At 35.8% G+C, this 21355-nt stretch overlaps 1 protein-coding gene across 2 annotated transcripts in view; it reads left to right on the top strand.

The window, feature by feature from the left end:
- Nucleotides 1-844: 844 nt before the first annotated feature.
- LOC5570998 overlaps nt 845-21355 on the top strand; it is a 324672-nt gene continuing 304161 nt past the window's right edge. For both annotated transcript variants that reach the window (XM_021851295.1, XM_021851294.1), the window contains exons 1-2: nt 845-989; nt 1443-2029. In XM_021851295.1, the coding sequence (XP_021706987.1) occupies nt 1571-2029 (459 nt within the window). In that variant the 5' untranslated portion in view covers nt 845-989; nt 1443-1570. The remainder of the gene's footprint in view (nt 990-1442; nt 2030-21355) is intronic.

The following is a 21355-nucleotide window of genomic DNA, read 5'->3' as shown; positions in this document are numbered from 1 at the left end:
GGTACGATTCCCGGTCGGTCCAGGATCTTTGGATCGTAATGGAAATTCCCTTGACTTCCCTGGGCATAGCGTATCATCGTACCTGCCACACGATATACGGATGCGCAATTTCTTTGGAAAAGAAAGCTTTCAGTTAATAACTGTGGAAGTGCTCATTGAACACTAAGCTGAGAAGCAGGCTATGTCCCTGTGAGGACGTAATGCCAAGAAGAAGAAGAAGACGTTTGAGATGGTCAATAAGTTCGTCTATTTTGGATTCTTGCTGACGACGTAAAATATAAAATCGCATCATCAGTGAAGTTTTGGGCCTTCTATGGACTTCATGAAAAGCTAGGGTCTAAAAAGATTCATTCCCACACCTAATTACCCTTATTATGCTCGATCAGGAGCTGTAAATTCTCGAAGTTTCCGAACGCTGCACTTTTTATACTGAAGAAGCTACTGTTACGAATTGTTTTCTTCAATAATTTGAACACCATTATGTAGGTACAGAAATAATCAGAATACATCAAGTTATTCATCTTAAAACGCCTAGAAAAAATCAGGCCTTGAAAGATTAAAATTCTTTCTATATAGTATGGGTTTTAAAATTTTGGCTAACATTGGTAATGTTTTCTTCAGGAACGATTCGGTCATCTCCCTACCTCGACAATCACACCACAAGACCTCTTGCCGCCACTCGATCCGGTGTCTCGCCGCTAGAAGTCTTTGCATTGCTTTGCTATCGCGAGACCTGCAAGCCCTCGCGGCTGAGAGTCATACGCCACTCGGCCGCGAGACCCAAATTGATGACTAGCGCGCATTCTCGCGACGTGGGACCCAAAGCTTTGCGCCGAGCACGAGCCTTTCAGTTGCCGTTTACCTGCGGTCGGATTCGGTCGAATTTTACAACAAGCGCAGCGCATAGCCTAAGCCAGTGGTTGCCGGTTGCAGTGTGTGCCTCAACCAAACCAAACCCCCCATCAGCCATTGGTTGGCACATGCACATGGTTGGTGCTAACGGTCTCCGGTCGCTCTGAGTGCGCTGCGGTTTGAGTGTTGTTTGTGAAGTCAAGCGTGCCCGCGTGGGAATTTTGAACAGTGCTACCGTTGCAAGCACGCGATCGTTTGTGTGAAAAATTGTCCGCTATACTTTGGGCGCGAATTTTCCCTTTTGGGTGTACAGTTTCGTCCGGATTTGGTGTTATACTAAATGAAAAAGACCTCTGTCTGTGCTTGAGACCTCCGTAATTGTCGATTCCCGCGAGTGCAATTAATTATACGTTTTTTCTTTTATGCTTCAGACGCGTCTGTTTTCACACTCCATTAGCGTTTGATTGATCAATTTATTTCCACACACTGATCGATCGAACCGTGCGGTAGTCAATTTGCTACATACTTCCTTCGCGTGCGTGGTGCAACTTTATGGTGTTTACACTTCTTTTCTGTTTGTTAATTTTCAGCAACAGTTTTGTCCTTGAAAGTGTTTCCAGTTGAATATTCATGAAATTGTAGCGTAACAGCTTAACTGTTGAGCGAGTGTTTGAGTTTCAAGTGCTAACAGTGAACCAAAAGTGCGCCCCCTACGAAAATGGTGAACAAACATTACAACGTTCACAATCCGAAGCTTCACAAGTCCAAGAGTGGACAGAATTCGCCTCCGCCGGTGCGAAGTCACCCGGAGGTCTCCAATCAGCCGAATCCTCCGGACACGTCTGGGTCATTGGAGAACAATTTGAATCACAGTGCGGAGCTTCGTCCCCATCAACACCACAGCCACATTCAGCAGTTCCATCGCCAGCCCAGTCAAATGCAGCAGAATAATTTGGATTTGGATGTTCGCCGGCGTACCGGAGGTTCGAACACTCCATCGGAGGAAGACTTTGGCGAGGACGGTGTCTACGGAAGAAACATTACTTATTACAGTGAAACCGCTCAGCTTGGCGATGGCCAAACAAGCCCGGGCAACGGCGAGCGGCTCTGTGTGAAGGATTTGACTATCAACGACATTGGCCGATTTCAGTACATTTTGCAGATGGACCGAGAAGTGGTAAGTAGAAAGCGCATCGAATTTCCTTCGTCTGTTTGGTTCGTCTGCGCGATTTGAGTTGAAATTGAATCAACGCAAAGTGTAATGATCGCGAAGAACGCAACCAGCTTGATGATCTTGACATTGTAAACAGCATTGCAGAATGAGGCATTGATTGATGGAATCTATAAGTGGTTTTGGGGGTTGTTGAGAGTAATTTGTCGGTTTTCGCTCAGAAGCTCATTATTGAATACGTGCGTCCTATGAGGTATGGTTGCAAATCAGCTATATGGCAAATCTCGTTGGAAATGAAGATTCGCGCAGTAGGAAAATAACTAAACCTGACAAGCCGAGGTCGTTTGATTAAAGTATTCTGATGAAAAATATTAATCCTATGTGAAAAAATCATCTCTTCTCCTTGACTTATATTTTCGTTTTTTTTTTTGAATAATAGTTCTCACTTCTTCCAAATCAGTCTCCTAGGAATTTTCAGAAACGTTTTCTTGATTGAGAATGCTAACGAAATTCTGAGTAAATTGATTTTCAATTGGACTAGTGAGTCAAAAATTACAATTACAATTGTGCGTGCTTTCAAACTGCATAGCAAGTTTTAAAGCTTTTTCACAATTGGTTAGTAATAATTTGTTTTCCATTTTCAAAGCCGAAATTGCCTTCTGGGGTTTTTTTTTTGATATTTTCCTAAAGGGCTTAGATCTGGGCTCCAATTGGGAAATTTATTTTCAAAATTTTGGTTTCTTAGTTTAGAAAATCGTTTTTATATTTCTTTTTGCAGACCTTGCCGTATCATTTTTATAGCAGGATCGCGAGTGCGTTGAAATTGCTTTAACCTCACGTTTTTAAGACGGATGACGAGTTTAAGATCATCGTCTATAATCACTGATTCGAATTTTACTTCATATTTTGGAATTGCTATACCCCTTACTTCAACAATGGAATAAGTTAAAGTTTCGAGAGCATTGTCAATATCAAGTTTTGTTTGCAAAGAAATGTTAACATCAAGATTACTAGCAATGTATGTTTCATATGTACTCTAAGCGGCTAGAAAATAATTGAAAGTGGGGCTGATAGGATTTAAAATCGCTTCATGGGATATTTGTAATGCAACAGGGACATTATCAGAATTAAAATCAGCGTGAGTAATCAGTTGGCTATTAATCGTTCTTTTTTAGCCAACCTTGAGGCTAAGAGTCAGAATATCACCAAAAATATTAGAACGACATTTGGGTTAATCACTTGTGGAATTTAGGAAAAAATATCTCCAGAATGACTAGCGGCCTTCGGGTAAAACATTCACGAAAATTTATAATGTTCCTTTCCCAGTACGAAGCACTAATTTTGAAATTTTAAAAAAATATTTTTTAGTGGATATATGCAGTGCTGGGAATGGTAATAGTAGTAGGCTTGACTTTTCGCGAAAATCACGTGGCTCTCCCAGTACAGTAGTTCAAAAACGTGAATCTCATCAAGTAGCCTCTGTTGGGTGCACGAATTTTCTAAATCATGAGTGTCATTGAAGGCTCTAAATGCGGGAAATGCAGCGGGAAATAGAACATTTTTCTACAGTAATTTCGGGTTGCCCTTAGCAACGGATGTTTTGCAATTTTCAAGGCATTTGCCTACAGCAGCGATGGGCGTGAGTTTCACTGGCTTCGCTGACTGTGATTGGCTTTGTTTGGCTACTGTAGAGTGAGTTTCAGATTTTTTCCCAACCCTGGATATATGCATTGATAAAGGCACATGGACTTTTTTTAGTTGTTTTCAAAGGGAGATAATCATTCCCATATTTTGTTGTTTGGATAACATACTGACACCCCGTGCTCTTCCAGTGGGTAATAGGCTGCTTTTCAGCCTTCACAACAGAGCTGCCCAACGTACGGCCCGCGGAGGGCTCAAAGATTCTTTTCATGGTTGACCCGTTGTTTGTTCTACCAACCCGAAGTTAGAATATACAAAAGCTAACTGTTTTAGTTTTAAATTGTAATTTGAAGCTGATGTTTTAGTTTGATAATTTTTTAAAATGTTCATTTATCTTCTCAATTTATAAATGATTCAAATACCTAATCTCAAATTGTAAGCGTTCTGCAGTTAGATTTTAAGCGCTGTCGATTGCAAAAATGTAAAAATATTGACAAAAAAGTTACCGCGATTTGAGTTTAATTTTTGCGGTAAAAATGAAGCTACCGGTTAAAACTGTTATGCGCATTTATCTGACTTGAGAAGATTGATATGGAAATTATTATAAAAAATAGTTGCAAATATAAGATTATTATTACTAGAATAACAACAAAAATGTTTCCACCGTGACTTCCTTCAGTATACAATATATAGAGCCTGAACAAATTTCATTTTCAAAAAGCCTAATTTCACTGAATCAGATATTGATACTCTCACAAAATCCTGGACATAAATTTTACAAACACCTGTGCGTTAGTCACGCATAATGCTTGGCAGGATTATTTAAATAGACAACCTTTTCGCAAAATCTTGAAGAGGATTTTTGAAGAATTCACGGATAACATGGGCAACTTACAAACATTTTTATTTAAACTTAATATTTTAGTTTGATAAGCTTTAAACCAGCTACCAATGTAACCTGAGAAGATTCGCACAGAAGGTCAACAGGATCCCATAGATTTCAACGAATTCAATACGTTATTTTCTGAAATTCTGGGCAAGGTTACAGTATAACCCTATGTTAGATTTTTACTCAATCTGTAGAAGAGTTTTGAGCAGGTTTTTTTTAATACTGATTAGCATTCCTAAGGATTTCTCAAGGCTGATTCATGAAAAACCGATCTAGTGGGTCACCGAATTCCGTGAAAATTTGCTATTTTGTTCCTTATCCGAAATAAGGATACACGTATTTTTGGATTTTTTGATTAGGGTGACCATTTCCAAAATAGGGTGACCAGAAAAATCGCGAATTTGCAAAATTTTTATTTTTAAAATAATTATAACTTTTGAACCGTTTGACCGATTTTCAATCTTTTTGAACGAAATGAAGGCTAGAGATTGTGACTTTTCAGGAAAAATATAAAATTTCACTAAAAGTGTGTTTTTTACATGGAAAAACTCAATAGTTTCCGTTTTTCGTGTTTTGAAGGCCTCGGGACCAAAGGGGCTATTGCTGTTCTAATTTTTTCTTGAAAGTTCAAACAATTTTACGTTAACTGTCAAATTTTCAGCGATGTATGTTTTTTAGTTTTTGAGATATATTTTTATGAAAATAAAAAATCAGTCATTTTCCATCGGCACACACTGTAGATCTCAGCGCATTAAATTTTTAATGTTAAAAAAAAATCATAACTTTTGAACAGCTCAACGGATTTCCAATCTTTTTTTATGGAATGAAAGCTTAAGATTTCAACTTTTCAGAAAAAATAGATAACTTTGAAAAGTTATTTTTTTTTCCATAAATATATATAATATTTTCCAAAAAAAAGAAATTTTTATATATTTTCATGTTTAAACATATTTTTATCAGATTTTTCAATTTTGTCTGAAAAGTTGAAATTTTAAGCTTTCATTCCATAAAAAAAGATTGGAAATCGGTTAAGCTGTTCAAAAGTTATGATTTTTTTTAAAATAAAAAATCTAATGCGCTGAGACCTACAGTGTGTGCCGAAGAAAAATGACTGATTTTTTATTTTCAAAAATATATATCTCAAAAACTAAAAAACATACATTGCTAAAAATTTGACAGTAGACGTAAAATTTTCTGAACTTTCAAGAAAAAATGAGAACAGCAATAGCTCCTTTGGTTCCAAGGCCTTCAAAACACAAAAAACGGAAACTATTGAGTTTTTTTAATGTAAAAAACACAATTTTTGTGAAATTTTATATTTTTCCTGAAAAGTCAAAATCCTTAGCCTTCATTTCGTCCAAAATGATTGAAAATCGGTCAAACGGTTCAAAAGTTATAATTTTTTTTTAAATAAAAATTTTGCAAAATTGCGATTTTTCTGGTCACCCTATTTCGGAAATGGTCACCCTAATCAAAAAATCCAAAAATACGTATATCCTTATTTCGGATAAGGAACAAAATAGCAAATTTTCACGGAATTCGGTGACCCACTAGATCGGTTTTCCATGGAATGGCTGCATAATTACATTATTTTAAAACGGACTCTCACAAGATCTAGTAGAAGGCTTAGCAGAAATTATCTGGTTTTCGGTGTCTCCAAATGAAATTTTTTTAACTTCATTTCAGACTGCAGGCAAATATTTGTGCATATAAAAATTTATAGTACAGTGTTTCTGTGATTTGGTCCGCGGTTCATAAAGGTTGGGCAGGCCTGCTTTACAGTTTGATTTAAAATCAAGGACGTATTGCGCCTTCAGTTGTTCCCCATGGAGCTGATGTGTAAACGCAAAAGATATCTAAAACTTTTGCAAAATTCAACCGACAGGTTTTGGAGTTAAGATCACACATTCTATTAGATTGACCAAGGATCCCACTGTTTCTTATTTACCCGCAAAATAAAGTGAGGCAAAATTTCCGTTTTAAAATTTCTGGCTCAGTGGTATTGAGCAATTCTCGCTGAAACCAGGCCGCCATCGGCACCCATCGTTAGAATTCCAATTTTATGTCACTGATCGCTAGTTTTCGATAAAACTTAAGGGTGGTCCTTTCTGTTTTTTTTTTTTCAAATTGGTGGACCCCTCGTACGCCAGCTAGCTAAACAGTTTGCGAAAAAGCCCATTTTTTGATAAATATAGGGTATTTCTTCACGTGATATGTCTCATATTTCGCTTGGAACACATAGCAAACTTAGTGGCATCGAATAGAGAAAGGATATAGCTTTCATTTAAAGATAAAAAAAATTTGGCGGCCATTTTGAATTTGGCCGCCATCTTGAATTTTGTTAGAAAAATCGTTTTTTCACCATTAGCGCACCGCTCGTTTTGAATTCTGAGATCTCCATCAGAAAGCTGAGGAAAAATTGCGCAAGATAGGCTACAGAAACTAGGTGAGCAATGGTATTTACCCTATCAAATGAACGATTGTTTAAATCATGTTCTACGATTTTGACGTATATGGCGAGTGCAATCAATGAAAACATTATTTTTTGTACAACAAAGAAACAAGTTTTCAATCGTTGGTGTTTTATTCGAGTCGAGTGAAGAATAAGAGTATTATTTTGAGTGAAAAAATCTAGCGGCCATCTTGGATTTTGACGCCATCTTGGTTTTAGGTAGTAGAATGAATTTTTCACCTTGATAGCACATGTAGCATGTCGAATTCAGAGGCTACCAATAAAACAGGGTTACGTATACTCTTCTTCTTATTACTCTTTATTTTCCTGACGTTACGTCCCAACCGGAACCGAGCCTGATACTCAGCTTTATTAGTTATAAATACAGGCTATTAAGGCCTTTTGGTGCGTCATCACAAAATGGCTTCTTCCAAAATCATTAACATATTGTTATGATAGTATTGGTATTTGCAACATCGATGAAATATAACTGCTTATCACCTGATTTAATGTATAATTTATGCGAAGAAAAATGCTTCAGGTGTTATTTCAATATTTAATCAACACTTTCAGATACAGCATTATCAATTTAGCGACAATATACATGAGATTTATATTCTCAAAAAAAATCTCCGATTTCATGCCGCATTTCATTGCATCACACAACTACACTTGCAAACAGAAGGTGCTTACCTTTTCGATTGTAATTTAGCGGCAAGCATTTGTGTTTTGGATTCCATATTGCGTTCACTACACTTCTACTAAACAAATCTTTTATTCACTTTCCTTAGAGAAACACATTTCCACCGGGATTTCAATATTTATAAAGTTTTATCAACCGCATCACTCAAAACTATTATGGCGATGGTTTTCACTTGTTGCGAATCGACGCCGCCACCGCACACTGAGACATACCTGTGTTTATAATCTAAAACATCCAACTTTTTTTCTGTTGTATTGATTTTCAGTGCGGAAAGGTTGGGCAAAGCATAGAAACTTGAAATTCATACGTTGTTTGTTTTTCGATTCTCTCAAATAACAGAAACCATCTCTACGAAGCATAAAATCATATCAAGTGTTTATCAATTTGGACCACCCAAAATAATTGAAAAGCTCAACAGTGCGATGCGTCGGGATGCATCGGGACGCGTCTATCGTGTGTGCACAATCATCGCGATCGTTGAGCACAGTGATGTCAGAGTTGCTATCTGTAAAATCATAGCATTTAATGTGGATTGATCACAAAAATCATTAAAATTTTATTAAATCAGTGATCTTATGATGGAAAACTATTTGCAAAATGATAAGTTTTTATAATATGCAGCAAATGTTCCGAAAACAAGCATATAACAATTGCTAGAAAAATCTGTCACCAATCACCTGGCAACACCGTCATCCCTTGCAAACATAAACCGTACCGATGCATAACAAAAATATGCGATAAATCCAATAAAAAACAGAGAAACTCCGTTGCCCTTCATTAAATTGTAATGTTTTCTTTTAATATGTACGATTGAACAGTTGATTTTGATTTCCAATACTCGTCAATCTACTAAATTTCCCATGTGTTTACATAAAAATATGCTTAACACAAATGTTATATTTTTTGTTTGTTTGTTTTGAAAATATACATGGAAAGGCGACACTACTACTGTTACATCCATGATGATTCTAATGATTCTTTGAGTTACACGCCGCTTCACCTTATTTTTCTTTTATAATGCGATTTATAATGTCAGAATAATTCTTCGACAAATCTTTTTATTTTAAATTCAGTAATAATGAATAAATAAATTTATTGAATAAATACTGTCCCGAAACATTGATTGAAATAAACAAACATTTTTACCATATGCATTTTTGTCATTGAATGAAGTTTATAAATTGCGCGTTTGGACATTGATAGGTTTTGTGGTAATATCTGTAGTTTTAACGTAAAACATTGCCAAAAGTGCATTAATTAAGAATAGAAATCTTAAACTTTTAAGCAAAAAATAAAAAATCCTTGATTTTCTGAACCAAAAAAAACGATACTATATTTTTACTACCGCCCAACATGCATGTGAAAAATAGCGAAATTTAAAGATGAGAATCAGGCTTTGTTCTAATGTGGACGTAACGTCGAAACGCAGGTGTATCATCTTGAGGTTGGGAAACATGATGGCCATCTTGGATTTAGTCGCCATCTTAGTTTTTATCAGTTGAAAGATTTTTACCATCTCAATTAATTTAATTATAAGGCCTCCGTTAAAAAAAACCATCAGATTCTTTATATCTTATCTAATCTCAGCTGTTCAACTTATTGTTCATTTCGAACATATGTTTTAGACCAAATAAATGAAAGAATTAATGCTGTGGTTCAAATCGAAGATATGCAGAATAATCATTCAGATAGCAAATAAGCGTTAAAAAATCCTATTTGATAATTTGTTTTTGAAGCTTGTTAAGCTGAGGGGCTGGCTCTGTTCCAGTAGGGACGTAATGTCAGGAAAAGAAGACAAGAAGAAGAGTAAGTGTAACGGTAGCATTAAAATTCAACATGATGAGTCCTAATAAGGCGAAAACTAATTCTACTACTTAAAACCAAGATGGCGTCAAAATCCAAGATGGCCGCCAGATTATTTCACTCAAAATAATACTCTTATTCTTCACTTGACTCGAATAAAACACCAACGATTGAAAACTTGTTTCTTTGTTGTTCAAAAAATAATGTTTGCATTGATTGTACTCGCCATTATTCAAAATCGTAGAACATGATTTAGAAAATCGTTCATTTCATAGGGTAAATACCATTGCTCACCTAGTTTCTGTAGCCTATCTTACGCAATTTTTCCTCAGCTTTCTGGTGGTGATCTCAGAATTCAAAACGAGCGGTGCGCTAATGGTGAAAAAACGATTTTTCTAACAAAATTCAAGATGGCGGCCAAATTCAAAATGGGCGCCAAAATTTTTTTAACTTTAAATGAAAGCTATATCTTTTCTCTATTCGATGCCACTAAGTTTGCTATGTGTTCCAAGCGAAATATGAGACATATCACGTGAAGAAATACCCTATATTTATCAAAAAATGTGCTTTTTCGCAAACTGTTTAGCTAGCTGGCGTACGAGGGGTCCACCAATTTGAGAAAACAGAAAGGACCACCCTTAAGTTTTATCAAAAACTAGCGATCAGTGACATAAAATTGGAATTCTAAAGATGGGTGCCGATGGCGGCCTGGTTTCAGCGAGAATTGCTCTATTATGAATAAAGGTTAAGGCAATTTGTCTGAGATGAACATTGTAATTTATAATCTAACTTCCAGCGCTAATGACAAAATAAAAACACAAGTCTTTTTGATTTGCTATGTAAGAGCGTATAGTTAGGCCTCATAGTGGGACAGAGTGATAAAATTTTAGACCATACATTATCTCACGAAAAAGTTGAAACGAACTGATTGGAGGTTGCGACGGGAAGTTAAAACGTAAATTATTGGTTGTCGGCTATCTCAGTTTTAATCTGCTAACGTTTTATTTTATATTACTCTACCTTTCGGTCATTTGTTGTGGCCTTTTTCAAAGGAAATTTACTATTTTTCCTCAAAATAGGCCACAACAAATAACGAAATGTCCGGTGAAATAAAACAAATCATTGGCAGATTAAGACTGAGATAGCCGACAACCAAGAATTTACATTGAAAAAAACTGCTTTAAATGTACAATATAAAAAAAATCAAAACTTCAAATTTGCTATTTAAATTTTGCAAATGTTGAGAGTTTCAGTTTACCAAAAGTTCAGTATTTTGACTCCGACTGATGATCTGACAATATATAGGCAGATGATTGTCCGACATTTCCCAGAAAACAATTGCCGCGAATGCAATTTCCCCGAAAACGTTTTCCCGCATGAATTTATTTCCCGTAAACCCGGGAAAAAATCGTAATGTATTCTACATATTGAAAGCTATTCACGATTCTGCTGCTGAATTGTGTTCAATGTGCTAACTGGTGTACGTTTAGATGAAAATCAAAATTCAGCTCAAAATAAATAGTTGCAAACGGTATGTTTTGAATGTATATCTTTGGTCCGTGTCGTCTGGATCTCCTGAATGTGAAAAGCTTCGTACAATTTTTCGTCAGAAGGCTGTACTACACCTAAAATTATCATGAATAGCACAGTTATCCCCATAGATTACTATTCGGATCTATACTATCTTCGATCAGAAATACAGGCAATTGAAAAATGAGTCTGAGCATCACAGATTTAGGCGATTGGACATTTCGTTAAGTGTTGCCTTCTTGGAATAATAGGCTATTCTTTTGAGTTATCCAGGGTTTCTCAACCGGTGGTCCGCGTACCCCTAGGGGGCCGTGATGAGTTCTCATGGGGGTCCGCGAAGCCATTGAGAATAAGTGTCTTGTTTCCTGATTGATGAATAAACGTGAGGACTTTGTTATCCAACCTGGTTTCAAGAGATCATTTTTACCGAGTTGCAAACTTTTGATCTGTGAAGTATTTTTGAACAGAAACCTATATTGTTTCTTACAACTGTGAAATTGTTTCTTACAACTGTGAAAATACTGTGAAATACCTTCACTGTCATCCTGTCAGTTAAGGATTGCAAGTCAGCTATAATAAGCATAATGATCTTGAAAATTATAAATTATGATCATATCTGGAGGTATCTTTAGGAAATATTTGCGGCTTTATCCCTTGTAGATTTTGCCCGCTTACGGACGAGATGCTCGTAAAATTCCTTAGAACTCTGGTGTTTCCACAGTGATCTTCGGTAGATTTCTTCGAAAATTCTTAATGGTTATATGACAAGGTTTCTGGAAATCTTCTTGACGAATTTATTGACAATTCTCCCAACGGAAGATAGTTGACTCCTAAGAAACCCATGAAATCTGCAATCAACTCCTAGGATTTTTTTTTTCAAGATCCTTCATGAATGTTTTTTTCTGTAAAAATACTAGGTAGATCCCATACTCAATTTTTAATAGACTTCTCCAAAGGATCACAGCAGAATTTTCGTATTGACTATTTCACAATTGAAGTTTGTGGTGGATTATAGACATGAATTAAAGGAGTGCCTGCCCAGTACATCAGATACCACTTCAATAGTCGCATTGTGTGTTTTGTACAACACAGTTGAAAAAAAACCTCGCTTTTCGGTCACAGCAACAGCATAGTGCTTCTGGCGGTGAAAATCCATGTGGCGACCGGAAGATTAAATTATTGTGGGAAATTTGGTATTTCCATGAACATTGATTTCATAAACATTCATTTTTAGGGGTCCACGAGACTTTGGTGAAGTTTCAAAGGGGGTCGCGACTCCGAAAAGGTTGGGAACCACTGTTATACTATTCCAATAATTATTGGTGCTAAGCAAACATTCCCTTCTTTTCATGAAAGGTTGTTCTTTCAAATTGTTTCGCCTATTTTTTCCATTATAGTTAATGTGACATAAAGTATAGTAACTACAGTAAGTCTATTAAATCTTAGTACGTCAGAATACAGATAGAATCTGTTATGCGATGCCCCTACATAATTGAACCTTTGGAATTTTGCTTCTAGCTATTGAAAAGGATATAACCCCACTTCACTAATTTCCTGACAATGAATATCAATTTGAAAAAAAAAAAGTTTTATGTTCTGGTTAAAAGGAATCTGGCCGAAAGTCATTCAGTTGCCAATCATTGAAACTGATCACATTTCACGGTTTTTCCTGCTTGTTTTCTATAACGGTGACAATGCAAAACAACTGAATGCAGGAAAACAAGTACGATGGTGAGCCTTATTGGCTCATGTACCGGAATGTTCTAACAAATGTAAGTTTAGCGCTAAAGTCATCTCAACAATATAAAAATCGGAGGATCCCATTTTGGGATGAAATTGATCACTTGTCAAAGCGATTATTGATAGTTGTTTGAACGAATTCTAAAAACCGAATTTGAATTCCCTGACTTCGAATATGCTTGCTAAATTTTTAACAATACAATATATTTGGAAATAATGAATAGTTAATCTTCAAGAACTGCTCAAAAAACGCCTAAATGTAGGTAATTTCCAAAGGATGTCCAACAAAATTTTAATAATTTCAACCGAATGAGAGAATTGGTACGAGCTTTAATGGTTTGGGATATATTTTAAGCATTCTCACAAACTCTCAGGTTGATACCATGTTGAAATCCTTGTTTAGAACTACAAGGATGTTTGTCAATACTACGCCGTATATGATTTTGAAATTTTATATTATTCATATAGAAATAATCATTCTTTAGCGCAAACAACTTCACAACACACAATTCGATAATAGCTACGGCAAACAAGGCTCATGCACTGAAGGTTAAATTAATATTTGTGCTCCATTCGGAAGAAATAATATCGTGTGACACGGTGGTCAATTTAACCCTATTTTTTTAGCTAGTAAATAATTGTCTATTAAAGAAAAAAAAAAGACAAAGACTTTATTATAAGTTGATCGAAAAGCTTTCAAAGTGTGAGATCAATACATTAGTATCTGTAGTGATCGCTTTTATAATGAAACTGGAAGGAACGACATGAAATCACCAGAAAAAATCAGATTAAAGTGTTAATAGATCTATTAGTTTTATTTTTCCGAAAAAGAAAGTTCAGAAATACAGAATACAATGGAGCTAAGTGTCCAAGGAAATAAACCTCAATTCAGAAGAATATGTGTATCAGTTAACCGTCGAATAAATGTTACGTTCGTTAAGTACTTTTGCGTAGTGATCGTCTTCTCAGTGCTCATTATCACCGCGATCATGATTGTTATGTGTCCGCCCGATACCGACCACTTCAGACGCTCTCATGTGCGACAATATATACATTTTTAAAGAGCGGGAAGAAATAAATTTGGTTTTATGTAGTTTTTTTTTTTGGTTAAAAAATTGACTTTCTGAATTGATTCGAATTCCCAGAAGCTTCGAATCCCGAACACCGACATCAATTAACTCAAAATATTATATCATCAAAAGCATTATTTGGATTTCAAGCGAATACAAGTTGAGTCCATAAAATCCTTTTAAAAGGCGAGTGTTTGCTTCCCTTGTCTCAGGGCCGCCCATAAACCACTAGGTCATATATGAGGGTGGGAATGTTTTGGCCCATTTAAATATCAAAACGTTTGTATGGACAAAGGATCACACAGGGGGAATGGGGTGGTCTTGAAAATCCATAATAAATGACTACGTGATTCGTGGCCAGACCCGATCAAAATTTCAATGGGAAAATGCTGTAAAAGCTGTTTTACATGATTGTGTCACTTTTCCCCGAAAGTCAGTTCCCCGAATGCCAGCTCTCCGAACGACCCGTTTCACTAAAAGCCATTTCCCCGAATGACCCGTTTCCTTGAAAAGCGATGAAGTTTAAACAGATACAAGAATAGACTTTAGAAACTGGGTGCTGGATTAGAAAGAATGATAAGCAATCAAAAGAAGGATATTTTATAGATTATGAGGTCACTCTAGACTAAACGCCGAGGACGGTTAAACCAATCAAGTAAGGAAGGGTGCATATCAGATGACCGGTTCGTTCACCACCTTGAAACACAAAAAGTTATGACAATTAAGAGAGTTAAAAACTTTTCGGGAAACTGGGCTATTCAGCAAAACGGGGTATTCGGGGAACTTGTTTTCGGGGAACCGACTTTTGAGGTAAAATAGCAAAACTATTTATGATAAGCTGCTCTTACATATGTCATACTATGTTTTATGATCAAACTTGAAAAAATATTTTTTTGTTTTCATAGATATTCTTCCTTCTTTTTAAATTGGTCGTTCTTTCTAATTGTATTTTCCAGAGGTGATATGTATTATTACAAAAAAGGGAGAATATGAAATGAAAGCATAAAAAAATAATTCCATCAATTTATTTTGTGAAGGTAATAAATCATTTACAAAATTTATTGAAGGAATTTGTTGTTTTTTTTTTTTTGCTTTCATAGCATATTCTACCTTCTTTTGCACATTGACTGTTCTTCCTAGGTTTATTGCCTTTGTTATTATGAAGAATAATGAAACATAAATACACTAGAAAATTTCTCTTGTCTGATATTTTTTCACAGAAAACTTGCAAATTTTAACATCATCCATCAACTCTAAGCTTGAAATTTATAAGGAGAAATTTATCCAAATGTATACAAATTTTCCAAACGTTTTTATTTACATTTCCGACCATAAGTGGTGTTGTATGTGATGAATTTCTTGATTTATTGATTTAAAAATCGATTTAAATGGAAAACAGCAACAAAAAAAAAAAAAAACAAAAATGTTTCAAATACGAAAACTTAAATTTGGCTTTCCCCAAATTTTCCAGTTAAATGTAGGGGGAGATCCCCCAGTACCGGACAGCACCAAATACCGGACAAAGTCGAAAAATTGAGATATCATTGTCCTATCAAGATGGTTTATTAGAAGAAAAGAGACCTATTATGGAGACTAATGTTTGCGTAGAATAACACACCCTTGAAATATACATGCTTTTTTGAAAAAGTAGGAATGTTTGAAAATCGTCAAAAATTTGACGCATCGCCTTAAATTTGAGCCTATTAAGTAATTATTTGGAATATGACAAAATACTTTGGATTACGCAAGCATTATCCAACATAATCATAATTTGATAGTATGAATGTATTTTGTACCATAATTGAACTAAATGTGGACAAACTACAATTTTGGTCAAGCACCTTCTGTCCCCCAGTTTCGGACAGCTTGATTTGTTATACGATATATTTGTAATATTTGCCCCAGTGTCTCAAAATACATCCATTTTTCATTGATTCTGTCGATTGTGGTATCAAACATGCAATAAAAATAAGAAGAATGAACATTCAGAGCAACATCGTAAAATGTGCTATTTTTCATCATATATGAAAGAGGTTTTTAATGAACATCTAGCAAACTAAGAAAAACTCAAATTGTTCTTGTAAATGTTTCGAATGCATTGAATTGGCAATAAAATACAATTCCTGTAACAAAAACATTCAATGATGTTCAAACTTACAGAATTCGATGCATTTTCAGATCGTGTCCGGTATAGGCACAATGGTCGGGCTCCATATAAAGAAGCGGCCAAAACTACCAAAACACTTTTTTGAGATTTTTATGGTTTTTATCATTTCAAATTATACCTCATGTATTATATTATTATGATTCTTAATTGAAATTGTATTAAAATTTAAATTTCTTTGACTTTTATAACGTCAAAATGACTGAAGTCAAAAAAATGAAAAATTTAACAATAAAATAAAGTACAAAATTCATATTTAAGGAATGCAATATTTTCTCAAAGTTACGCACTATCTGAAAGCTTATGGTTCAACACTTTTATCGAGCATGAGGATGGAAAAACATATTTGGTTGAAGTTTTAAAACTGTTCAATATAACACTTTAGTAATTTTGATGATTTTGAACATGAAAAACAACTCTTGTCGCGTCATGTCGCCGCGATTTCGAATATTGCACTTTGAAATACATCCTTAGATCTTACAAAAAACGTTTAAATTTTTTGCAGAAATTTGCTGATTTGCAAGTTAAAGCTATTTGAATAATTCAATATTTTCATACATTTTGACGATATTGTTCATATAAAGTTTATATAAAATATATTTAAACACTCTTCATACATATTTTGATCAAACTCGTTTAAATACAAACAAAATTTGTGCTTTCAGCCAAATTTTATAGAATCTATATAAATAAAAATGGAATGGAGTTTGTATGTCACGAAATAACTTGAGAACGATTCCATGGACTTACCTCATTCTTTCACAGATAGGTCTCGAAGTGTTCCGACATGTTCCGACGCGATTGTGTATATGAAAAGCATATCATATTTAACGGTAGAGTTGAAAAAACTGGAGTGAACGGAACAGTCATTGTGTACGGAATGTTTCATGGCATTTCTCAGCAGCCTACTTTTTTTTTATTTTTATTAACGAGATTTTTAGCCCTGGGCTAGTTCATCTCGGGACCCACGGCTTTACTTCCCTTCCGAAGGAAGTCGTCACTGAGATTTTTAGTGACTATCTCGGGGATGGGATTCGATCCCAGGTCCTCGGCGTGAGAGGCGTGTGTTCTAACCACTACACCAGGTCCAGCCTACTTGATGGCAAGACAAAGTTTGCTGGGACCGCTTGTTTCTAATAAAAAAAAACTTTTTTTTAAAAAGTTACGTAATATGTGAATAACCCATTCTGAAACAATAAAAACGCCAAATAACATATTCAGATTACATATTTCATCGATTAAGGCGATAAAATTAATTTTGGCCTAACTTCGTTTTTTTTCGACCATTGTGATAGGGTGCCAACTTTGAAGATCGATAAATTTGGTACTAAAATACATCATCGAAATGCAAAGTCAAAATTTATATTTATATTTTAAAATTTATTTTTGTACACTATAAAAATGATAATATTTATCATAAATGGGTAACAGGAGCACATAAAACAAATATTTTTTGAATTATGAATTTAGTGGCTTAAGTGTCCGATACTGGGGGATCTCCCCCTATTCATTATTTACTAGTTAGTTTCTAGTTTCTCAAAAACGTAGAATGGAAATATATTTTTCGGGCAAAAACTCTTCGGGAAAAAAAATCATTAGGGGAAACGGTTTGGGGGAAACTTCGGACAGTACAGGTAGATTGATAGTGCTTACCTCTGTTATCTGTGCTTACCAAAACTCTATGTCGTTAATTACCGAAACCTCGGTTGTTTTGGATGGAGCAAGCGAATTTTAAATTTTTTTGGAGGCCGGTGCGAATAGTGGATTACTTAAACAAACAAATTCATAACATAATAAGAGTGCTAAAAGATATCTTTTGGCGCCAATCGCAAAATTTCAACCTCTACTACAAAAGCAAAATATTAAAAGAGTGATACAATTTTGTTTTGATCACAAAATCGCTTAAACCACTATACACAGAAAAAAATTCGTTCTCGTATCCGTGAACAGTAGACGTGAACTCGTCAACAAGCAAAAATACACCGTGAACTAGATCATGTTTATGTGTAAACATGATGGTAGTTCATGGTGTATTTTTGACAGTTCACGTTTTCCAGAACTCTTTTTTGAGCGTGTAGGTAAACGTGTTCCAGTAGTTGCGCTTGTGATCCAGTAGTAGCCATTAGGTAATTATACAATGAATTTCAAACAAAATAGTAGATTTTACATAGTTTTTTACATTTTTTCTTCGGAGCAGCAACTGAAATCTTTCGAATGAAGTGTAAAGATCATGACTAGGGATTTTCTTCATTTTCGTACATCTATTCAAAAAACTGCTTCACAACTGATACACAACTGGAACAAGACGGCAACTACTGGTGCAAGGGAGCCAAATTTTCGCGAGAACCTCATTATTTATATGATTCTTTTAAGATAAGAAGTTGAAATTTGGCAAATCGATTAAACAAGAGGCGGACTATGGAATAAAACGTATATTTACGATAAAAACGACATAATCTATTGTATGTTTCATCGAATATACGTCTTATTCCATAGTCCAATCTACTGATAATTTGAGTTGAAGGAGGAAATTATAACATAATTGAAACAAAATCAGTTATAATAACAAAGACTGTTTTGAATCTGTTGCAGTTCAAAACATTAACATTTTTTTATAACAATTATGAGAGCAATTGATTATACTTCTTCTTATTCTTATTCTTCTTATTCTTCTTCTTCTTCTTCTTCTTCTTCTTGGAACGACGTCCCCATTGCGACAGAGCCTGCTTCTCAGCTTAGTGTTTTTATGAGCACTTCCACAGTTTTTAACTAAGAGCTTTCTTTGCCAAAGTTGCTATATTCGCATTCGTATATCGTATGGCAGGTACGATGATACTCTATGCCCAGGGAAGTCGAGAAAATTTCCATTACGGAAAGATCTCTGACCGACCGGGAATCGATCCTAGATACCTTCAGCATGTTGGTTTTCTACATGTGCGGTTTTATTCATGTAGGGTAGGTGTACCAGTTATGGACATAGAAGATTCCCTATTTCGCCATACGTGATAATTTGATTATCTTCACATTTTAAATAATTCTGTGTGTTTGAGTAGTTTGATATCAAATATATCTTGATATTAAAACATTCAAAATGTGAAAGTTTTCGAGAAAACACCTATGGCCGAATAGGGAACCACTATAGCCATAACTGGAACACTTTCCTTATCGGGCAAAATGGAAAAGAGAACGTTTATATCGATAGATAAAACATAAGAAATTCATGCCTGTATTTTTTTTCTTTCCATTGCTTTCAAGAAAAAATAAAATTCAGACAACAGCTTCCATTCAAGTAAAATTGTTCTGTAAATGTTTTATTGGTGGACAAACAAACGTTGCAAACGACGCGTAAAATCCGCATGGCTTGCGATTCAATTGGCGCAAATTGAGCAATATCGCCATCGAAATGATTCAACGCAACGACGCAACGGCGGCGTGTGGTCCATTCACCGGACGGACACCGGGTGACACCCCGAACCGAAGATGATTGGCATGGCAGAGTTTGTTATGTGGTGAGAACCGATTAATGACTGGTCAAGATTTGGACACCCCAGGCGATCGCAATGTTTGACACGATCTCATAGATGTCCGATTGTTCTTAATTCTGACTATGTACGTTAGGGTGAATTCTCAGCGTTCCCCCACACAAATGGTGTTTGTAACATCCTTAGCTAGACCGACCGGGGATCGGACCCAGACACCTTCAGCATGGCTTTGCTTTGTAGCCCACACTCGGCTAAGGAAGGTCCCAGGTCCAGGATCTTTTCGTAATGGAAATATCCTTGACTTCCCTGGGCATAGAGTATCATCGTACCTGCCACACGATATACGAATGCGAAAATGGTAACTTTGGCAAAGAAAGCTCTCAGTGAATAACTGTGGAAGTGCTCATTGAACACTAAGCTGAGAAGCAGGCTGTCTCCCAGTCGTAATGCCAACATCTTCAGCTACCAGGTGAAGGCTAACCTTCCTTGTTTTCTGACAAAGTTAGATTTTGGTTCACTCTAATGCACGTACAAATACCAAGCAGCTGTTTACTAGTAGGTACTACGCCGTCCGAAGCAAGAGATCACGAGCGTGGCCTAAATGATTCTTGAAATAATGTTTGAGGTGAATGTGTTTCCTGGAGTATATCATCTGCTTAAAGTCACTTACAGGCGCTATACGTGTGGAGACGGCTGACCGACCGGATCATACTTATGTGCTGTGTTCGGTGGCGTCCGATGGCATTGACTGAAAATTGGTTTGGATGATGCTTGTTGCAAAGTTAATTACACTGCATGCTGATGTGGAGGAAATTTGCCTCTTAGGTCGTGACGTTGTTTGTCGTTGATTGCCAATAATAATTGTACGCTCGAATTTGGCATTTTTTGTTCATGTGCGTCTGCCGTGCCAATGAAAAGGGTTATTCATTAGTGATTTGAATGATGTTGATTGTTTCGACGACCTAATATCCGGCACATGTCTTTGTCGGCATTTGTTGAAAAGAACTTTGTAGGTTTAGGAAGAATAGATAATTTCTTAAAATGTTATGGCCTCAAAGATGATATTTGCGATTAGTAGGATAACCCTTAAGTTTTCAAAGTATGTACAGGGTGATATTTGCATCTGATGACTAGTATGAACTTAAAAAAAAAAATATTTTTTTAACTTGAACGTTTATTTAGGCATTACGTAGCCGAATCATTTCAAATATTTTAAAAAATTCATGTTGACTTCCGTAAAACTCGCGGTTTGGTCGAGGCTAGGGGTAACAATAATAGTTCAGGACGGGAAAAGGATAATGGGATTATTCCGTTGACATTCGGCAGCCTTCAGATTGGCGCATTGGCTTTGCTGCTGGTCAACGTAGGGTGGACTGGACAACCTGTAACAATACAAAAAGACGGATTTCGAGTAGACACAAGGTGGACAAGTGGACCTACAAGACGGTGGGACTAGATACGGATAACAGCATGTTTCAAAAACCATATACACATTTCATGCACACAAGATCAAGATTACCCAACACATCTCTAATTTCTTCCTTTTCTGGCTTTCCTTGGGCCTTGAAGGATGCACACAAATTAGATCTGGCAATACCGTATTCGGGGCATTCCCAAACTACGTGATTGATGTCTTGATAACCAGCACCACAATTAAATACATCGATTGCTGTCTGTGAGTAGTGATTGGACATAACATTACCTTGATAAAATCTCGACTTAAGTCCAACCCTTTGAACCAAGGCATCTTCGATACTTGCAGGAGAATGGAATGTAACAATCTGCCCAAATCTCCGGCATCCTATTTTTGTTGCCAGCTGACAAATGCATGTTGACGAGCAATTGAGAAAAGTTCATT

This window comes from Aedes aegypti, chromosome 3 (assembly GCF_002204515.2).
Source record: "Aedes aegypti strain LVP_AGWG chromosome 3, AaegL5.0 Primary Assembly, whole genome shotgun sequence".
In the NCBI taxonomy this organism is placed as follows: Eukaryota; Metazoa; Arthropoda; class Insecta; order Diptera; family Culicidae; genus Aedes; species Aedes aegypti.
Note: the sequence above shows the minus strand (reverse complement) of the source record. Positions and strands in the feature narration are given on the sequence as shown.